The 15,414-nt window shown below is 40.8% G+C and overlaps 1 protein-coding gene across 1 annotated transcript in view; it reads right to left on the bottom strand.

The window, feature by feature from the left end:
* The window catches only part of LOC122736537 (integrin alpha-M-like), a 63,334-nt gene that overhangs the window by 22,814 nt on the left and 25,106 nt on the right, over positions 1–15,414 (bottom strand). The window contains exons 15-16 of the mRNA XM_043978839.1: positions 1,619–1,749; positions 1,328–1,485 (exon numbers count right to left, since the gene is read on the bottom strand). Coding sequence (XP_043834774.1) covers positions 1,328–1,485; positions 1,619–1,749 — 289 coding nt within the window. The remainder of the gene's footprint in view (positions 1–1,327; positions 1,486–1,618; positions 1,750–15,414) is intronic.

The following is a 15,414-nucleotide window of genomic DNA, read 5'->3' as shown; positions in this document are numbered from 1 at the left end:
GCAAAATACATACCAGCAGTTCCACCTGTTGAATTAAAACTGTTCCTTCAAGGCTTATCTCAAGAGTCATCTTTTTTCCCCCCAGAGCAATGAGGGTTAAGTGACTTGCCCAGGGTCACACAGCTATTAAGTGTCAGGTGTCTGGAGCCAGATTTGAACTCAGGTCCTCCTGAATCCAGGGCTGGTGCTTTATCCATTGCGCCACCCAGCTGCTTCTAAGAGCCACTTTCTTTATGAAACTTTCCCAGATCCTTCTAGATGAAAGTAATGTCTCATTCTTCATATTTCTTTTAACAATTTGGGCAGACCTCCTCTGCTACCAGCCCGTGTTGTATCATCTCTGCCCCTTCCAACACCAATCATATTGTTTGAGATCCTCAAGAACAAGGATCTGCCTCCCAGCTTCCCTTTTTATTTTTTATTTTTTGGTGGGGCAATGAGGGTTAAGTGACTTGTCCAGGGTCACACAGCTAGTAAGTGTCAAGTGTCTGAGGTCAGATTTGAACTCAGGTCCTCCTGAATACAGGGCAGGTGCTTTATCCACTGTGCCACCTAGCTGCCCCCCAGCTTCCTTTTATATGTTGTCTTCCCCCACTATAATGTAAGGCCTTTGAGGGTATGGACTGTCTTGCTTGCTTGTCTTTGTATTCCCAGGGTTTATTACAGTGCCTGGCACATAGTGTTTAACAAAGTGGTTTGTTTTTTTGCAGGGCAATGAGGGTTAAGTGACTTGCCCAGGGTCACACAGCGTGTAAGTGTGACATGTTATTTTTCATTGTAATGATTGGAATGATGCCACCTACTAGAGACTTGCTGTGGAAAAGCTCCACCATGAGGAAAATGCCTCAGAGGCATTGTGGCTTTTCCTTGGCGTCAGGAAATGATGTTTGCTCATGGGTGCTGTCTATCAAGGCTACCAGCCAATCAACTTGAGGAGCCTCCTATGGTCTGGGAGGAGACAGGAAGGAGGAAAGGGAGCCTGCGCGGAGAGCTCTGGGACTTTTTGGGTTCCTGACTGTATGGTGGCGGCAGAGGACTTCACAGGAAATTTGAGGAAAGATAGGAATGCCAGGCTGTTAGAATTCTGTTCTCAATCTTTTTCTTTCTATTTTCCAATAAACCCTTAAAAACTTAAACTCGTTTTATCAGTGATTTTTAGTCAGTTTCCCCCAAACTGGGGGAACAGATTAGAATCCACATTTAGAATCTTAAATTACACATCATCTTTGAATCCTCAGTCCAAGCTCAGTGCCTTATACACTGAGGGTGTTTAATTAGTATTTATTGAATTGAATTTTAACCATAATACGTCATCACTAATTCTTACCTAGTCGGTCTACTGAATTCTTGTGGGTAACAAGACAAACTCTGGCCATTCCAGCTTCCTGATTGGTTTTCTCTTGTTCCTGACACTCATACACAGACCTCATCAACTCTTTAGGGGTAAATTGCATGGACACTTCCAGTCTCAGTACTGGCTGGGCCCTATGGGAAGAGAAGAGATTTAGGAGGACAAAATATGGTAGCAAATAGGTTTCCTAGGTTCCAAACAATAGAAAGAAGGGAACTTGGGGGCAGTATATCTTGGTTGCTCAGAGAAAACAGGCACAATTCTTACCTGAGCAGCAATACCTGTCCATTGGCCCCCACAGCAACATCCATGAGTCCATCCTGGGTGATGTCTTGCCCCCCACCCAATGACTGCCCAAAATACTGGAGTGTGGGGGAGAACTGAGATCCAGCAATCCTCTGAGGAGAAAGAAAAGTCATAGAGGCAGTTGAGAATGGAGTAGGTTAGAAAGTAATTAAACCACCCAGGGTATGCTCAGAAGCTCCAATGGTCATTGCTGCCAACTTCCTCAGGGAATTATGGGGAATTTTTCTCTCCAGACAACAACTTTAAGATGGAATCTAGCTCCATATTTCCACTTTACCCCCTTTATAGTGGGTTATCCACATGTGACTTAGGGCACAAAAGAGTTTTAATTAAAGTGTGAGGATCTTGTTATAGTTCAAAATTTTAGAGTTAAATAAATTGAAAGAGGTACACAGTGTAGTTACTTAGTCTATCTTGCCTTGGCTTTGAACACACAAGCCTAGTTTTTTACATCTATTTCTCATCTATTTTTACCTTCTGTGTATTTGGTTGCCCCTTAGCCCAAGTTTGGATGAAACCAGACCCTTTGGTTACATTCTCCAACTTCAGTTTCCCTAATTCCAAAGTTAAATTGCATTCTCTGAAGCCACTTGAACCCCATACTAGTTGCTTTTCTCTTCTTATATTCTATGACCAGAACTTGCTTCAGTTAGACCCCTTTTCTGAATCAAGTCAATTTCCATGCTAAGTTTTTTTCCCCCAGATCCCATGGATTCACTCCTTTCACACTGCTCTTTGGAAGGGTCTTCTCTGCATACGTTACTCTACCCCCACACCTCACCAGCCTGTTGGGTGATCAAGGATGAACTCTGGGAGGTTGAGTGAGATACAAGGTCTGGTCCTTTGCATAATAGTTTCAGAAACTTGTTTTGATAAATTCACTCTAGGATGATCAGGCTTTAGGGGATTAATACATGATAATTACATTCCCAAGAAACCCAGCATAAGAACTGGGAATTTCTTTTCTGGTCCCTGGGAGATTTACTCAGGAGGACCAATTAGAGGTGGGAAGATTGTTTTGTGAGCACAAGATTAGAATAATGGGAATTGGCATTCTTGAGGGATATTTTTCTTCTTTACTGAGTTCTATTCATCTAAAAAACCTGAACTTTGTCCATTTATGTAGGGATGCATCTAATTTTTGCCCTTGTAGAATGTTATCCTCTTTTTATATTCTGCAGTCTTCTTCCTTGTCCTAGCTTATCTACATTACTCTTGCTCGGTTAATTACTTCTGGCTCATTTGAAATTATTGTCTTTAAACCCACATTTATGTAACAGATCAGAAGATCCTCGAATAACAGAACTGCAGAGTTGGAATGGACCTTTGAGATCAGCTAGACCAAGCTCTACCCAGATCAAGAATCCCTGCAAATGATCTACTTGAAAACTTTTAGTGAAGGGGAACTTACTCTTCACCCTCAGTGATCATGAATTTTTGCCTTATCTTGCCCAGAACCAGGCAATCACACACTTCTCGATTTCCAGACCATGCTGCTTTCCTTTCCACCTGCCTCCCAGCTTCCTTTTTTATTTTTTGGTGGGGCAATGAGGGTTAAGTGACTTGTCCAGGGTCACACAGCTAGTAAGTGTCAAGTGTCTGAGGTCAGATTTGAACTCAGGTCCTCCTGAATACAGGGCAGGTGCTTTATCCACTGTGCCACCTAGCTGCCCCCCAGCTTCCTTTTATATGTTGTCTTCCCCCACTATAATGTAAGGCCTTTGAGGGTATGGACTGTCTTGCTTGCTTGTCCTTGTATTCCCAGGGTTTATTATAGTGCCTGGCACATAGTGTTTAATAAAGTGTTTTTTGGGGGGTGGGGCAATGAGGGTTAAGTGACTTGACCAGGGTCACACAGCTAGTAAGTGTCAAGTGTCTGAGGTCACATTTGAACTCCGGTCCTCCTGAATCCAGGATCGATACTTTATCTACTGCGTCACCTAGCTGCCCACATAGTGTTTAATAATTGTTTCCTCATTCATTCACTTTTTTATATGATCTTTTGTCAGCCATTACCCCTCCCATCTTGTACTTGTGAAGTGTATTTTTTAAGCCATGCACATACATACACACATATGTAATATGCACCCATATTTCTATTAAATTTCATCTTACTAGATTCAGCCCAATTGTCTAGCTTATAAAGATCTTAAATCCTAACTCCATTAATCAGTGTAGAAATTCTTTTTCACAGCTTTGTTTCATTTGATAATTTGATAAAAATCTCAAAAATGACTTTATCTAAAACATGGATGAAAACATTAAGCTGCACAAAACCAAAGTGCCTGAGACTTCCCCCAGAGACCTTCAAAGTTGACATGGAATCGTTAATGTCTACTCTTTGGATCTAGCCAACCAGTTCTAAATCTATTTAATTGTTCAGTCTCATATTTTTCCATCTTTCACACAAGAATTAGAGGAGATTTTGTCAAATGCTTCCATGACATTGTTCTGATTTCCAACTTAGTAATAATAATAATTAACATTTATATGACACTTTAATGGGAAAAAAGACTGTCAAAAAAAGAGAAATTATTTATTTGGCATGACCTATTCCTAATGAAGCCTGCCAACCATTTGGGATCACCACCTCCTTTTCTTTGTTGTTGTTCAGTCATTTTCAGTCATGTTTGACTCTTCATGAACCTGTTTGAAGTTTTCTTGGCAAAGCTAGTAGAGTTACCTCCTTTTCTAGATATCCACTAGGTGGACAAGGTTAATCAAGCTATAGTTTGTAGACTATTCTTTTCTCCTTTTTGAAAGCTGAGATAATGTTGACTCTTCTCCAATTCTGCAAAACCTTTTCTAGTTTTTTGGAGGCTCAGGAACCCCACCTGCTAGTTCTTTCAGTACATCAGGATGTAGGCAATTTGGGCTTGGGACCTTGAACTTGAAGGTAGTTACTCTCTTCTTATTATCTTGGGTATTAAGTCCCTATTTTTCATTTTTGTTTTGTCTTTTCCAGTGTAAAGATCATTGTTGTTGGTAAAGGAGAGAGAAGATAATTGTTGAGTAGCTCTACCTTCTGTTTGCTGTCTTTTATTGTTGAGAAATCAACAAGTATTAATGAAGCATCTGCTGTGTGCAAGATACTACTGTAAGCGCTGGAGAGGAGCTCACACTCAAGTACATATATGTGTGTAATATTTTACACTCCATGTAGCACTTTAACACACTGTCAGGATGGTAAGTGAAGTCCATCACTGTGCCCTAGTGAAGGATGAAGATCAAGAGAAGATCCTAGAATAGCAGAACTGCAGAGTGAACACAGGGGGAAATGTTTAGGGTAAAAGACCCCAAGAAAGTATTTGGTGGCACAGTCTCTCTCAACTCTAACCCTTTCATCAATGGCTATTTTTGGGGGTGGGGGGGGAGAAGGGCAATGAGGGTTAAGTGACTTGCTCAGGGTCACACAGCTAGTAAGTGTCAAGTGTTTGAGGTCGGATTTGAACTCAGGTCCTCCTGAATCCAGGGCTGATGCTTTATCCACTGCGCCACCTAGCTGCCCCCATCAGTGGCTTTTTGGCTCACCATATACATACATATGCATACATTTGAGAGGGACATAGGGATATGACCCTCCACTGAGTTGGAAAGTGCCCCCCTTCGGCCTAGTGATCTGATCTCAAAGTCTTAAAGCCCCTTAGAGCCCCCTATTTCTCTCTCTCTCTTTTTTTCTCTAGAGAGAGGCAATAACGGGAAGCTACTATCCCCCCTTTCTAAATATAGGCATATCAACTTAAAAATTGCTTCATAGGGTCTGCACCGAGATATTATGTAGATATGATAGATTGTTGCTGAAACAGGAAATTTTGCAAAATAACCTACGACTGAACCCCTGAGGTTGGGGCACTCTGACCCAGGAGAGAGACTTATCGCTGAACAACCCAGGAGAGAGAGACTTATCGCTGAACATCCAGGAGAAAAATTTATTGCTGAACATATAGTATTAACCCAATTACCGCATTTTGTTCAAATTAGATGTCTGTAAAGAGTATAAAAACTGCATGGTTTCCTAATCTCGGTGTGTCACACCTCCTGGTTGTTCCAGTGAGTGTGGTACACCTTTCTTTCGAAATAAAATTAGTGCTTTGGCCTCCTTTCTCCTCAGGGTCAGTGGGTGTACTTCCCATCCCACTCACATTCACAATACATAAATAGCCTAGAGGGAAATGAAGGTTTAGGCAGATTCACTAGGTCTGTGAATTCCCAGGAAGACCCCATCCCCCTCCCCATGCTCAGCTGCTGCTCCCATGCTTCCTGATCGGAGAGGAGGAGGGGAGTAAATACATTTCCTACTGGAGAGGGTTTCTGGTTTCAGACTTTTTCTCAAGTAATAGGTCAAATACAGGTTAGCATGCTAAATTATTTTATCTAGCATTGGATATACAATATTTTTTTAAAATAGACAAAAAATGCAAAGGAAAAGAAAGAGTTCTGTCTAGTGATGTCTACTGGAAATACTACAGCCAGTGCTAAACTTCTAATTGGAAGGTCAGAAAATGGCTTTCCTGCTTAGATACAAGAAGGGGAGAGGAAGGGGAGGGGAGAGTTAACACAGTGGCTTTCTCCATTGCTCAGAGCAATTCAGGGCATTCTCAACAAACTAAGTTTGTTCAATACTGCAGTCTCTTTGCCTTCATCAACTAGCACTGACCACACCACTTAATTAGTTTCTCTGAGTGAAAGAGCTAGGGAGAAAAAGCCTAAGTATCAGCCCTGCCCGGAATGTTCCTAAGATAGAGGATAAATTTCAGTCAGACTGTTTCCACTTTGTTGTCTTTCCAATCTGTCTGTCTCTCAAAGTTCTCTATGAACAATCACAGGACCTTAACACAGTTCGTGACCTCAGCAGCTAGTTATTTTTGTGTAGTTGAATTATTATCAACTGGTTAAAGCAAAGATCAAATCAATATTAGAAAACAGGATAAAGATGAGAAGACATTATGTGCAATTATAGAAGCTCCATCCCCAACCTATTTATAAAAAGTGTCAACCCTGAAAAATGAAAAAAAAAACCGGACAAAACTAATAATATTGTCTCACTATTTAACCAATGAGAAATAATCTTTTCTATGGAGGGACAAAAAGAGTCCAGTAAAAATTTTTTTTTTTTTTTTGTGAGGCAATTGGGGTTAAGTGACTTGCCCAGGGTCACACAGCTAGTAAGTGTTAAGTGTCTGAGGCAGGATTTGAACTCAGGTCCTCCTGAATCCAGGGCTGGTGCTCTATCCACCGAACCACCTAGTTGCCCCCAGTAAAATTCTTAAGCACAACTTTTTTTTTTTTCGGTGAGGCAATTGGGGTTAAGTGACTTGCCCAGGGTCACACAGCTAGTAAGTATCAAATATCTGAGGTCACATTTGAACTCAGGTCCTCCTGAATCCAGAGCCAGTGCTCTCTCCACTGCACCACCTAGCTGTCCCAGCGCAACCTTTTAAAAATCTTTTTGCTGAGTAGAGATATATCAGCCAGGGCTTAAATTGATTTAGAGTACCAGTTATTTTGCAGAATGTTATATAGAAGAATGACACAAGATTACAAGCAGTAGGACCTCAAAAATAGCAAAACACAGTTGATGTAGGGAATGAACCTGATACTGAGAAGAAAGACTGCATGGTATGAGATCGAGCTAAGCAAGATCATCTGAAGGGCTTTTTAAGATCCAGTGCAGGCTCTAGGCTTACTTTTCCATCTCCCACTTGTGCTGAGGTTGGTTCCCCAGAGGGCAGCTCTCTACTTCTTCCCTCAGTTTTCTGTGGGCATACCTGAAGGATAAGGGATGGTTTCCTACCGCATTCATGAGCTCCTATCAGAATATTCCTCAGTGATTAGGCAATTGATAAAAAATTTTCCAGCTAGATTTAATTAATTTTCAGTTTAGGGTGTTTACTAAGGAGGTATAACAAGACCCTTCCCCTCCCCTCCCCTGCCCAAGTTTGGGATGTAATGCAAATACATATAGAAGGAAAGAGAACAGATATGTCAAGCTGTAACTCACAGTTTCTGGTTGGCTAGAAGTCCTTTTCTCCCTTTGGATCCCTGCTGGGATCCTTGTAGAGTCCCAAAGCTGCCTTTCCTTAGTATGTCTAATTTGTCCTCAGCTTCTGCTGTAGACACTGCTCTCAGTCACTGATGTTCTAGGGACACTGCTAGGAACTGGTGGGAAGTCTAGATTTTCTAGCCCTTCAAAGTGTACAGGTCTTCTGTTAGTTGAGGGGAGGGAAGAGATAGAATTTGTCTTTCTCCCAAGCAATTCCTTCTCTAGGGGTTGGCAGGAATTGCTCTAGCCCTTGACCAGCATACTATTGGAATTTCTTTTTTGTCTTTCTTGTTGTTGTTGTTGTTTTTGGTGAGGCAATTGGGGTTAAGTGACTTGCCTAGGGTCACACAGCTAGTAAGTGTCATGTGTCTGAGGTCACATTTGAACTCAGGTCCTCCTGACTCCAGGGCTGGTGCTCTATCCACTGCGCCACCTAGCTGCCCCTGGAATTTCTGATTCCAAGCTGGCTTGCTGTTTTCATTCAAGCCCTATAGGGCATGGCTGAATTGCTTCAGCCAACCCCCAAACAGTTCCTAAGTAGGATCATCTCATTTCATCCAGTGGCTCAAAACACTTCACACCTTTATAACTGATTAACTGGGTTGTTTATATCTAGTTTATATTTGAGTTGATTGGTTTTATAACTCAAAGGGGAGTTCTCTTTAAAAGTCTTCAAGTATGAGGGGGCAGCTAGGTGGTGCAGTGGATAGAGCACCGGCCCTGGATTCAGGAGGACCTGAGTTCAGATTTGACCTCAGGCACTTGACACTTACTAGCTGTGTGACCCTAGGCAAGTCATTTATTGCCCCGCAAAAAATAAAAGAAAAGTATTCAAGTATAGAGTATCTTATTACTTTAATTAGGGGTGGGAGTAATTGATTGATGGTCTCAATGGAGAATTCTAGGCCTTCTGTGGGGTAGGGTGGACTCCTACCCCTATCTTCTTTCCAGTTTATTTGCCACCCTCAGCAAAACTACCGGACTCTGTTTGGCAAAGTCCACAGTCCCAAATCCTGGAGAGCTCTCTGATGAATTAGGGAGGTTCGGTATTTTCCTTTTGGAATGCCTTCCCCATGGCCTTTTATTAAAGTGTTTAGGAAAAGTCAATGTAACAATTGCAAACAAATATTCTTCTATACTTCCAAGTGATGAGAAATACACTTTGACATGTAAACATCATTTAACTAAGTTCTCATGTTTACATTCCTTGCAAAAAACCTTCCCCCAAACAAAAGCAACAAAGAAAACAAAACAGAAATAAAAATCAAGTTTCCCTTCTCAGAGGAAAAGCCTGGTTCTTATGGAGTTCCCAGAGCATGTGTGGTGTTTTTGAATATTAGAGGTTAGGGACTTCAAGTCAACTGGAAGCTATCTCCTCTCTATTTAGGTGAGAAAGCTTGCCAATTTGTTTTTGGTTCTTGCATAGCAGCACTGACTGATCCATTGATTTCCAAGGACACTGAGGCCTTTGCCTTCTTGCTCTCACTGAGAAGCACTTCTGCTCTGGGCTATTAGGTACCAAGTCAACAGAATGGCTGCAAGGGATAATCTAATTCACATTTCCCTTTTCCACAAGGGCGCTCTCTATTCTGGATCCATACTACAGGTAGGATTTAAATCTGTGCTGACTTAAAAAGTAAAAGAAAACCAAGTCTCCCTTCTTAGAGAGAAAACTTGCTCTTTCTGAGCTCCCAGAACGCCTTAGAACTCTCCTCACAGGGATTAGGGATGTGAGTGAGGTTGCCTAGAAGTCACTTCTTATCCTCAGATAAGAAACCAAACTGTTCTTGGTGAAAAACCTGTCAATAATCCCATCAGCATACAGGATATCCAACTGGTGTCCAAATTTTTATAAAATTTTAAGTGTCCTAGGGGCAGCTAGGTGGTGCAGTGGATAGAGCACTGGCCCTGGAGTCAGGAGGACCTGAGTTCAAATACAACCTCAGACACTTAACACTTACTAGCTGTGTGACCCTGGGCAAGTCACTTAACCCCAATTGCCTCACTAAAAAAAAAAAAAAATTAGGTATCCCTTTCCACATATGACATAAATACCTTAGTTTCACCAGGGTCTGTAGTATAAGCGAACCTCTTTGAAGTCCATGGGTCTGTTTTAAAGGACAACTGAATTTCTCCCCAATGGATCCTTGCCACTTCAAGGACTATTCAAATGGAGTTTCTAATTCATCCTTCACTAGGGCAAGTAGATTAATTTAAAAGGAAAAAAAATTCAAAAAAGATATGGGGTTCCTAAAAAAAAGGGGATTAAGTGTTTGAGATTGATCATTTGGAGTTTCTAGGTCTGTGCACAGACCTTATCCTATAGTAATTGATAAGGAACTCAGACCAGGTATCTGGTCTCATATCACCATGAGATAAGTATTCTGGGTCTACTTGAAATTATACGCACAGGCTAAGAATTGGAGATCAAAGAGATGTCCATCAGTTGGTGTGAGTGAGATTTTCTCCACCCCTTAGATATAAGTAATTTAACTATGCTAATAATCAGTTTATAGACTACAAACTCTGATTTAATATGTTTAGGTATTCTTTAGTAGCTTAAGAAAATAACAATGGAGTAAGACAGATATTGGTAGAACTGATATACATGCAATATTGTAAACTGGTTTGGATAACTAAAACCATCAACTCAATTCCAATAAGCTTAAAGGTCAAATAACTTCTGAACTGAAAAAGAAAATGCAAATGCTATATTGCTATCAGGTCTAAGAAACCATCTAACTGACATTCCTCTATTCCTCTTGCAATCATCTGTTTCAAAACCAGTGGTTTCTAGCAACCAAGGTGGCAACCAAGGGATCAGCAACTTGGATGATGAAAGACTGATGGTTTCTTTCTCTCTATTTAATACTTGTTGTTCAGGTACCACTTGGGTTGTGTTTAATTTGTGGGAGGAGCTTATTGTGTATAAATATTTGAGGATCCTGAGGCTTGGGTCTTTGGGTGCTAGACCTAAGACCAGCTTTATTGTGTGGTAAAATATGAAAGTTTTTAACAGTCGGTTAGGATAACTGAAAGACGCCAGTTTTTCAAGGACCACCCTTTTGGGGAGGAGATGAACAGTCTGCCTGCTGCGCATGTCAGACTGCCTGCCGGGTACAGTCCGCCTGCTGCGCATGTCAGACTGCCTGCCGGGTTTTTTGACTTCCGGGGTGGAGAGAACGAGAGTAGGCCTTTTTGCCTGCTTGGCGGGACTCCTGGCGGCGCGGCACAGACGGTCTCCCTCACTCCAAAGGTGGCCTTTTCGGTTTGGTAAGTTTTTATAAGGAATATAGACTAAGCCTAGATTTAAGACGATTTGTACTGTATTTCTATTTTCCTATCCTTCTAATCAACAACACCTTATATACAATAAAGGCTCTATCTAGAAAACCAGAAGCTTCTTCCATTTACTAGTCTGGGAGATAAATTAAGGGAAGGGTTAAGTAGGGGAGATTTATGATCTAATATCCAATTTTAAATCTCACAATTGTGAGACAGGATCCCTCTCTCAATAAACCTATTTAATTTTGGCTTGGAGACTTTGATTTTTTCTTTGTCTAACCCTGCAACTTAGACATTTTCACAATATTGGGGAATGGCTAGACAAGCTATGTTATATGATTAAATATTATTGTGCTATAAGAAATGACAAGCAGGATGATTTCAGAAAAACCTTGAAAGACTCATAAATTGATACAAAGTGGGGGCAGCTAGGTGGCCCAGTGGATAAAGCATCAGCCCTGGATTCAGGAGAACCCAAGTTCAAATCCAGCCTCAGACACTTGACACTTATTAGCTGTGTGACTCTGGGCAAGTCACTTAACCCTCATTTCCTCACCGCCCCCCTTAAAAAAAAGAATATGCAAAGTGAAGTGAGCAGAACCAGGAGAACTTCTACACAGAAACAGCAATATTGTTTGATGAAGAACTGCGAATGACTTAGCTATTCTTTTTTTTTTTTTTTTTTTTTTGCGGGGCAATGGGGGTTAAGTGACTTGCCCAGGGTCACACGGCCAGTAAGTGTCTAAGGCCGGATTTGAACTCAGGAACTCCTGAATCCAGGGCCGGTGCTTTATCCACTGTGCCACCTAGCCGCCCCTAACTTAGCTATTCTTAGCAATACAATGATCCAAGACAATGCTATAGGACTAATGATGAAGCATACTATCCACCTCCAGAGAAAGAACTGATATTGTTTGAATACAGACTGAGGCATGCTATCTTTCACTTTCTTTCATTATTTTTCTTTTATTTGAGTCTTCTTATATAACATGACTGATATGGAAATATTTTACATGATTGCACATGTATAGCCTATATCTGCTTACCATATCAGGGAGGGGAGAAGGAAGGAGGGACAGAATTTGAAACTCAAAGCTTTAAAAAATATTTTTAAATTGTTTTAACATGTAATTGGGGAAAATATATTTTAAAAGTATACAAATGGACATATATGTATAAGTATATATAAACATGTATATGTATATATATATACATTTATGAGCATTTATGGTGTATTCTAGGTAAATTGGTAGACAATAATGTTTTAGGTGTACAAAAATCCATATAGTTCTTAGTTTCAATACTCATAATGGGATCACTAATACACCAGATATTGGTTTCATTCATTGATTCAAGCTTTCAGACAAGGAAAAGTTATCACAAAGAAAGTACTCTGATTCATAAGGAAAACACACTGGAAAACTAACTGTACAATTATAGCCTAGAACGAGAGCGCGCAAGTGAGAGAGAGAGAGAGAGAGAGAGAGAGAGAGAGAGAATAATTAATTTTTCTCTGACGCTTGAAAACTAGGGAATCTATTAATTTAGAGTTTCTTTTTCTTTTTTCTTTTTCTTTTTTTGAAGGGCAATGAGGGTTAAGTGACTTGCCCAGCGTCACATAATATAGAGTTTCAAATGGAGAATCTCTCCAGCAAGTCCCTATAAATGCAAGGGGTTTAATATTTATCCCAGATATAGCCCTCATATGTGGCTGAGGGTTTAAGCTCACTTCCCCAACTCCCACTGGCATTGTCAGGTAGGGGCTCCAGAATATGACTACTACTTCCCCTTCAGTTCTAGGGGTAATTCTGAGAGGTTGGGGTGGTTTTCCAATACTGTTGTTCAGATTTGATTAGATCAAATTTGGAAAATTGTAGAGTTCTTTACTATAAAGTTCATATTCTTAACAGCATGTAAAGCTTTGGAGCTTTGAATTGTGGGACCTTGCCATCAGTTTTGAAGAATAGAAATTCCAAGTGGCCCAAAAGGCAATGGAAATACACATGATGTGTATAAGTAGGGTACGAATTACTACCACTGATGACTTGAGGTTGATTTTGTCAAGGACATGTATGACTGGAAAACAATGCAGGCTATAACACAGTGCCTGTACACAATAGGTGTTTAATAAATGTTTATTGATTTTGTAGCAAGAGTGAAGGACAGAGTAGCTAGTGCTATACTGGTTTGTGCAAAATACTAATTGAAGCTGAAGGTCTCTAGTTCATGGGGGTAGACCCTCTATGAAATATATGTAGAAAGATACTGAATAAAAAATACCTAGGATGAGAAGGCATGGGTACATTGCAGTCTCTACTGGTGGAGACAGTTTATACTGACAAGATACACATCCCTAGAATTATCAAAATAAGACTGTATTTATTTATATAGCTGCCACTGAATATTACTGACATATGGAGAATGTGCTTTGTTAAATGCCTATTTTTTTTTCACATAGGCTTCTTTTTTTTTTTTTTCCACATAGGCTTCTTTCAACATCTCTCATCCATTCCAATCTCTCTACTCACATGGGCACCCTCTAGGTCAGGCACTGGTCCCCTCTGGCCTGTACCATCCATCTGCTATACCAGAGGTCTCAAACACATGGTCAGCTGGCTGCATTTTGACAGGCAACAGTTCCATGTGGCATGGAGTGGATTAAAATGTCATTGGAAAATATTTAACAAAATAAATAAATAAATAAAGTGAAATTTAGATACTGTTAAAATATAGTTTTCTTTCTTTGTTTTTGTGGGGCAATGAGGGTTAAGTGACTTGCTCAGGGTCACACAGCTAGTAAGTGTCAAAGGTCATATTTGAACTCAGGTACTCCTGACTCCAGGGCCAGTGCTTTATCCACTGCGCCACCTAGCTGCCCCCAATATATGTTTTTTTTAAGCCAATATGCACTCTATAGGGAGCCTTATGTTAGTTTAGTGGCCCCCATTTCTATGTGAGTTAGACACCACTGCTCTACATAGTTGACATAGTGATATTCCTAAAGCACAGGTCTAACCAGGTCACTCCCTTGCTCAGAGAAGTCCAGTGGCTTTTTTGTTTTTTTGGGGTTTTTTTGCAGGGCAATGAGGATTAAGTGAATTTCCCAGGGTCACACAGCTAGTTAAGTGTCAAGTGTCTGAGGCCGGATTTGAACTCAGGTCTTCCTGACTCCAGGGCCGGTGCTCTATGCACTGCACTACCTAGCTGCCCCCCATCCAGTGGCTTTTAACATCAAATACAAACTTACTGTTTGGTGTTAAAGTTCATCACAAGCTGGGTCTAACTTCCCTTTCCAGGCTTTACTAACCAAAAAAAAAATTATACTTCAAACTGTATTCAGATACCATCAGTTCTTTCTCTGTAGATGGATTGCATTTTTCATAAGACCTTCAGAGTTGTCTTGGGTTATTGCATTGTTGAAAATAACCAAGTCATTCACAGTAGATCATCTCACAATATTGCTGTTATTTTGTATACAGTACGTTTCACTCTGCATCAACTCATGCAGGTCCTTCCAGGTCTTTCTGATAGCATCCTGCTTATCATTTTTAAAAATAGTAAACTACATTTATGTGGTACTTTAAAGAGAGGTTTCCTTACAATAAACCCATGAGGTTAATTATTACAACAACTGTAATAGATAACATTTATAGAGTACCTTATATCTGACAAAGAATTTTCTTCACAATAGCCCAGCAAAGTAAGTACCATATTTTGTCATTGTCATCATCAACCCTCCTCATCATCAATCTATCCTCATCTTCATCAATCAGTCCTCATTATCCATCAATCCTCATCTTCCTCCAATCATCATCAATCCATCCATCCATCAATCATCATCTTACATTACTCTTGCCTCTGCTTCAAATTTTTTTTCAGTTACCATTGTTAACTGTTTCCCTCCATCCTATTCCCTCCCCATGATATTTACTCTATTTTCTATCTTCTTTTTCCCCTATCCCTCCTCAAAAGTGTTTGGCTTCTGGTTGCCTCCTCCCCCACTCTGTCCTCCCTCCTTATTCCCTTCCCCTCCTACTTTCCTGCAGAATTAGATAGATTATTCCACCCAATTGAGTGTGTATGTTATTCCCTCCTTGAGCCAACTCTGATGAGAATAAGGTCTTTGAGCCAATTCTGATGAGTCTAAGCCTCATTCACTGCCCCAATCCTCCCCCATCTCTCCTCCCCACTCCATAAACCCTTTCCTGCTTCTTTCATGTGAGATTTCACCCCATTCTACCTCTCCCCTTCCCCCTCCTCCAGTGCAATCCTCTCCTCCCTCAATTTTACCCTAAAGATGTTATCATGGGGCACCTAGGTGACACAGTGGACAAAGCACCCACTCTGGACCCAGGAGGACCCGAGTCCAAATCCGGCCTTAGACACAAGACACTCACCAACTCCGCGACCCCAGGTATGTCATCCAACC

Source organism: Dromiciops gliroides, chromosome 1, assembly GCF_019393635.1.
Source record: "Dromiciops gliroides isolate mDroGli1 chromosome 1, mDroGli1.pri, whole genome shotgun sequence".
Classification (NCBI taxonomy): domain Eukaryota; kingdom Metazoa; phylum Chordata; class Mammalia; order Microbiotheria; family Microbiotheriidae; genus Dromiciops; species Dromiciops gliroides.
The sequence above is the reverse complement of the archived record's forward strand: the minus strand, read 5'-3'. Positions and strand labels throughout refer to the sequence as shown.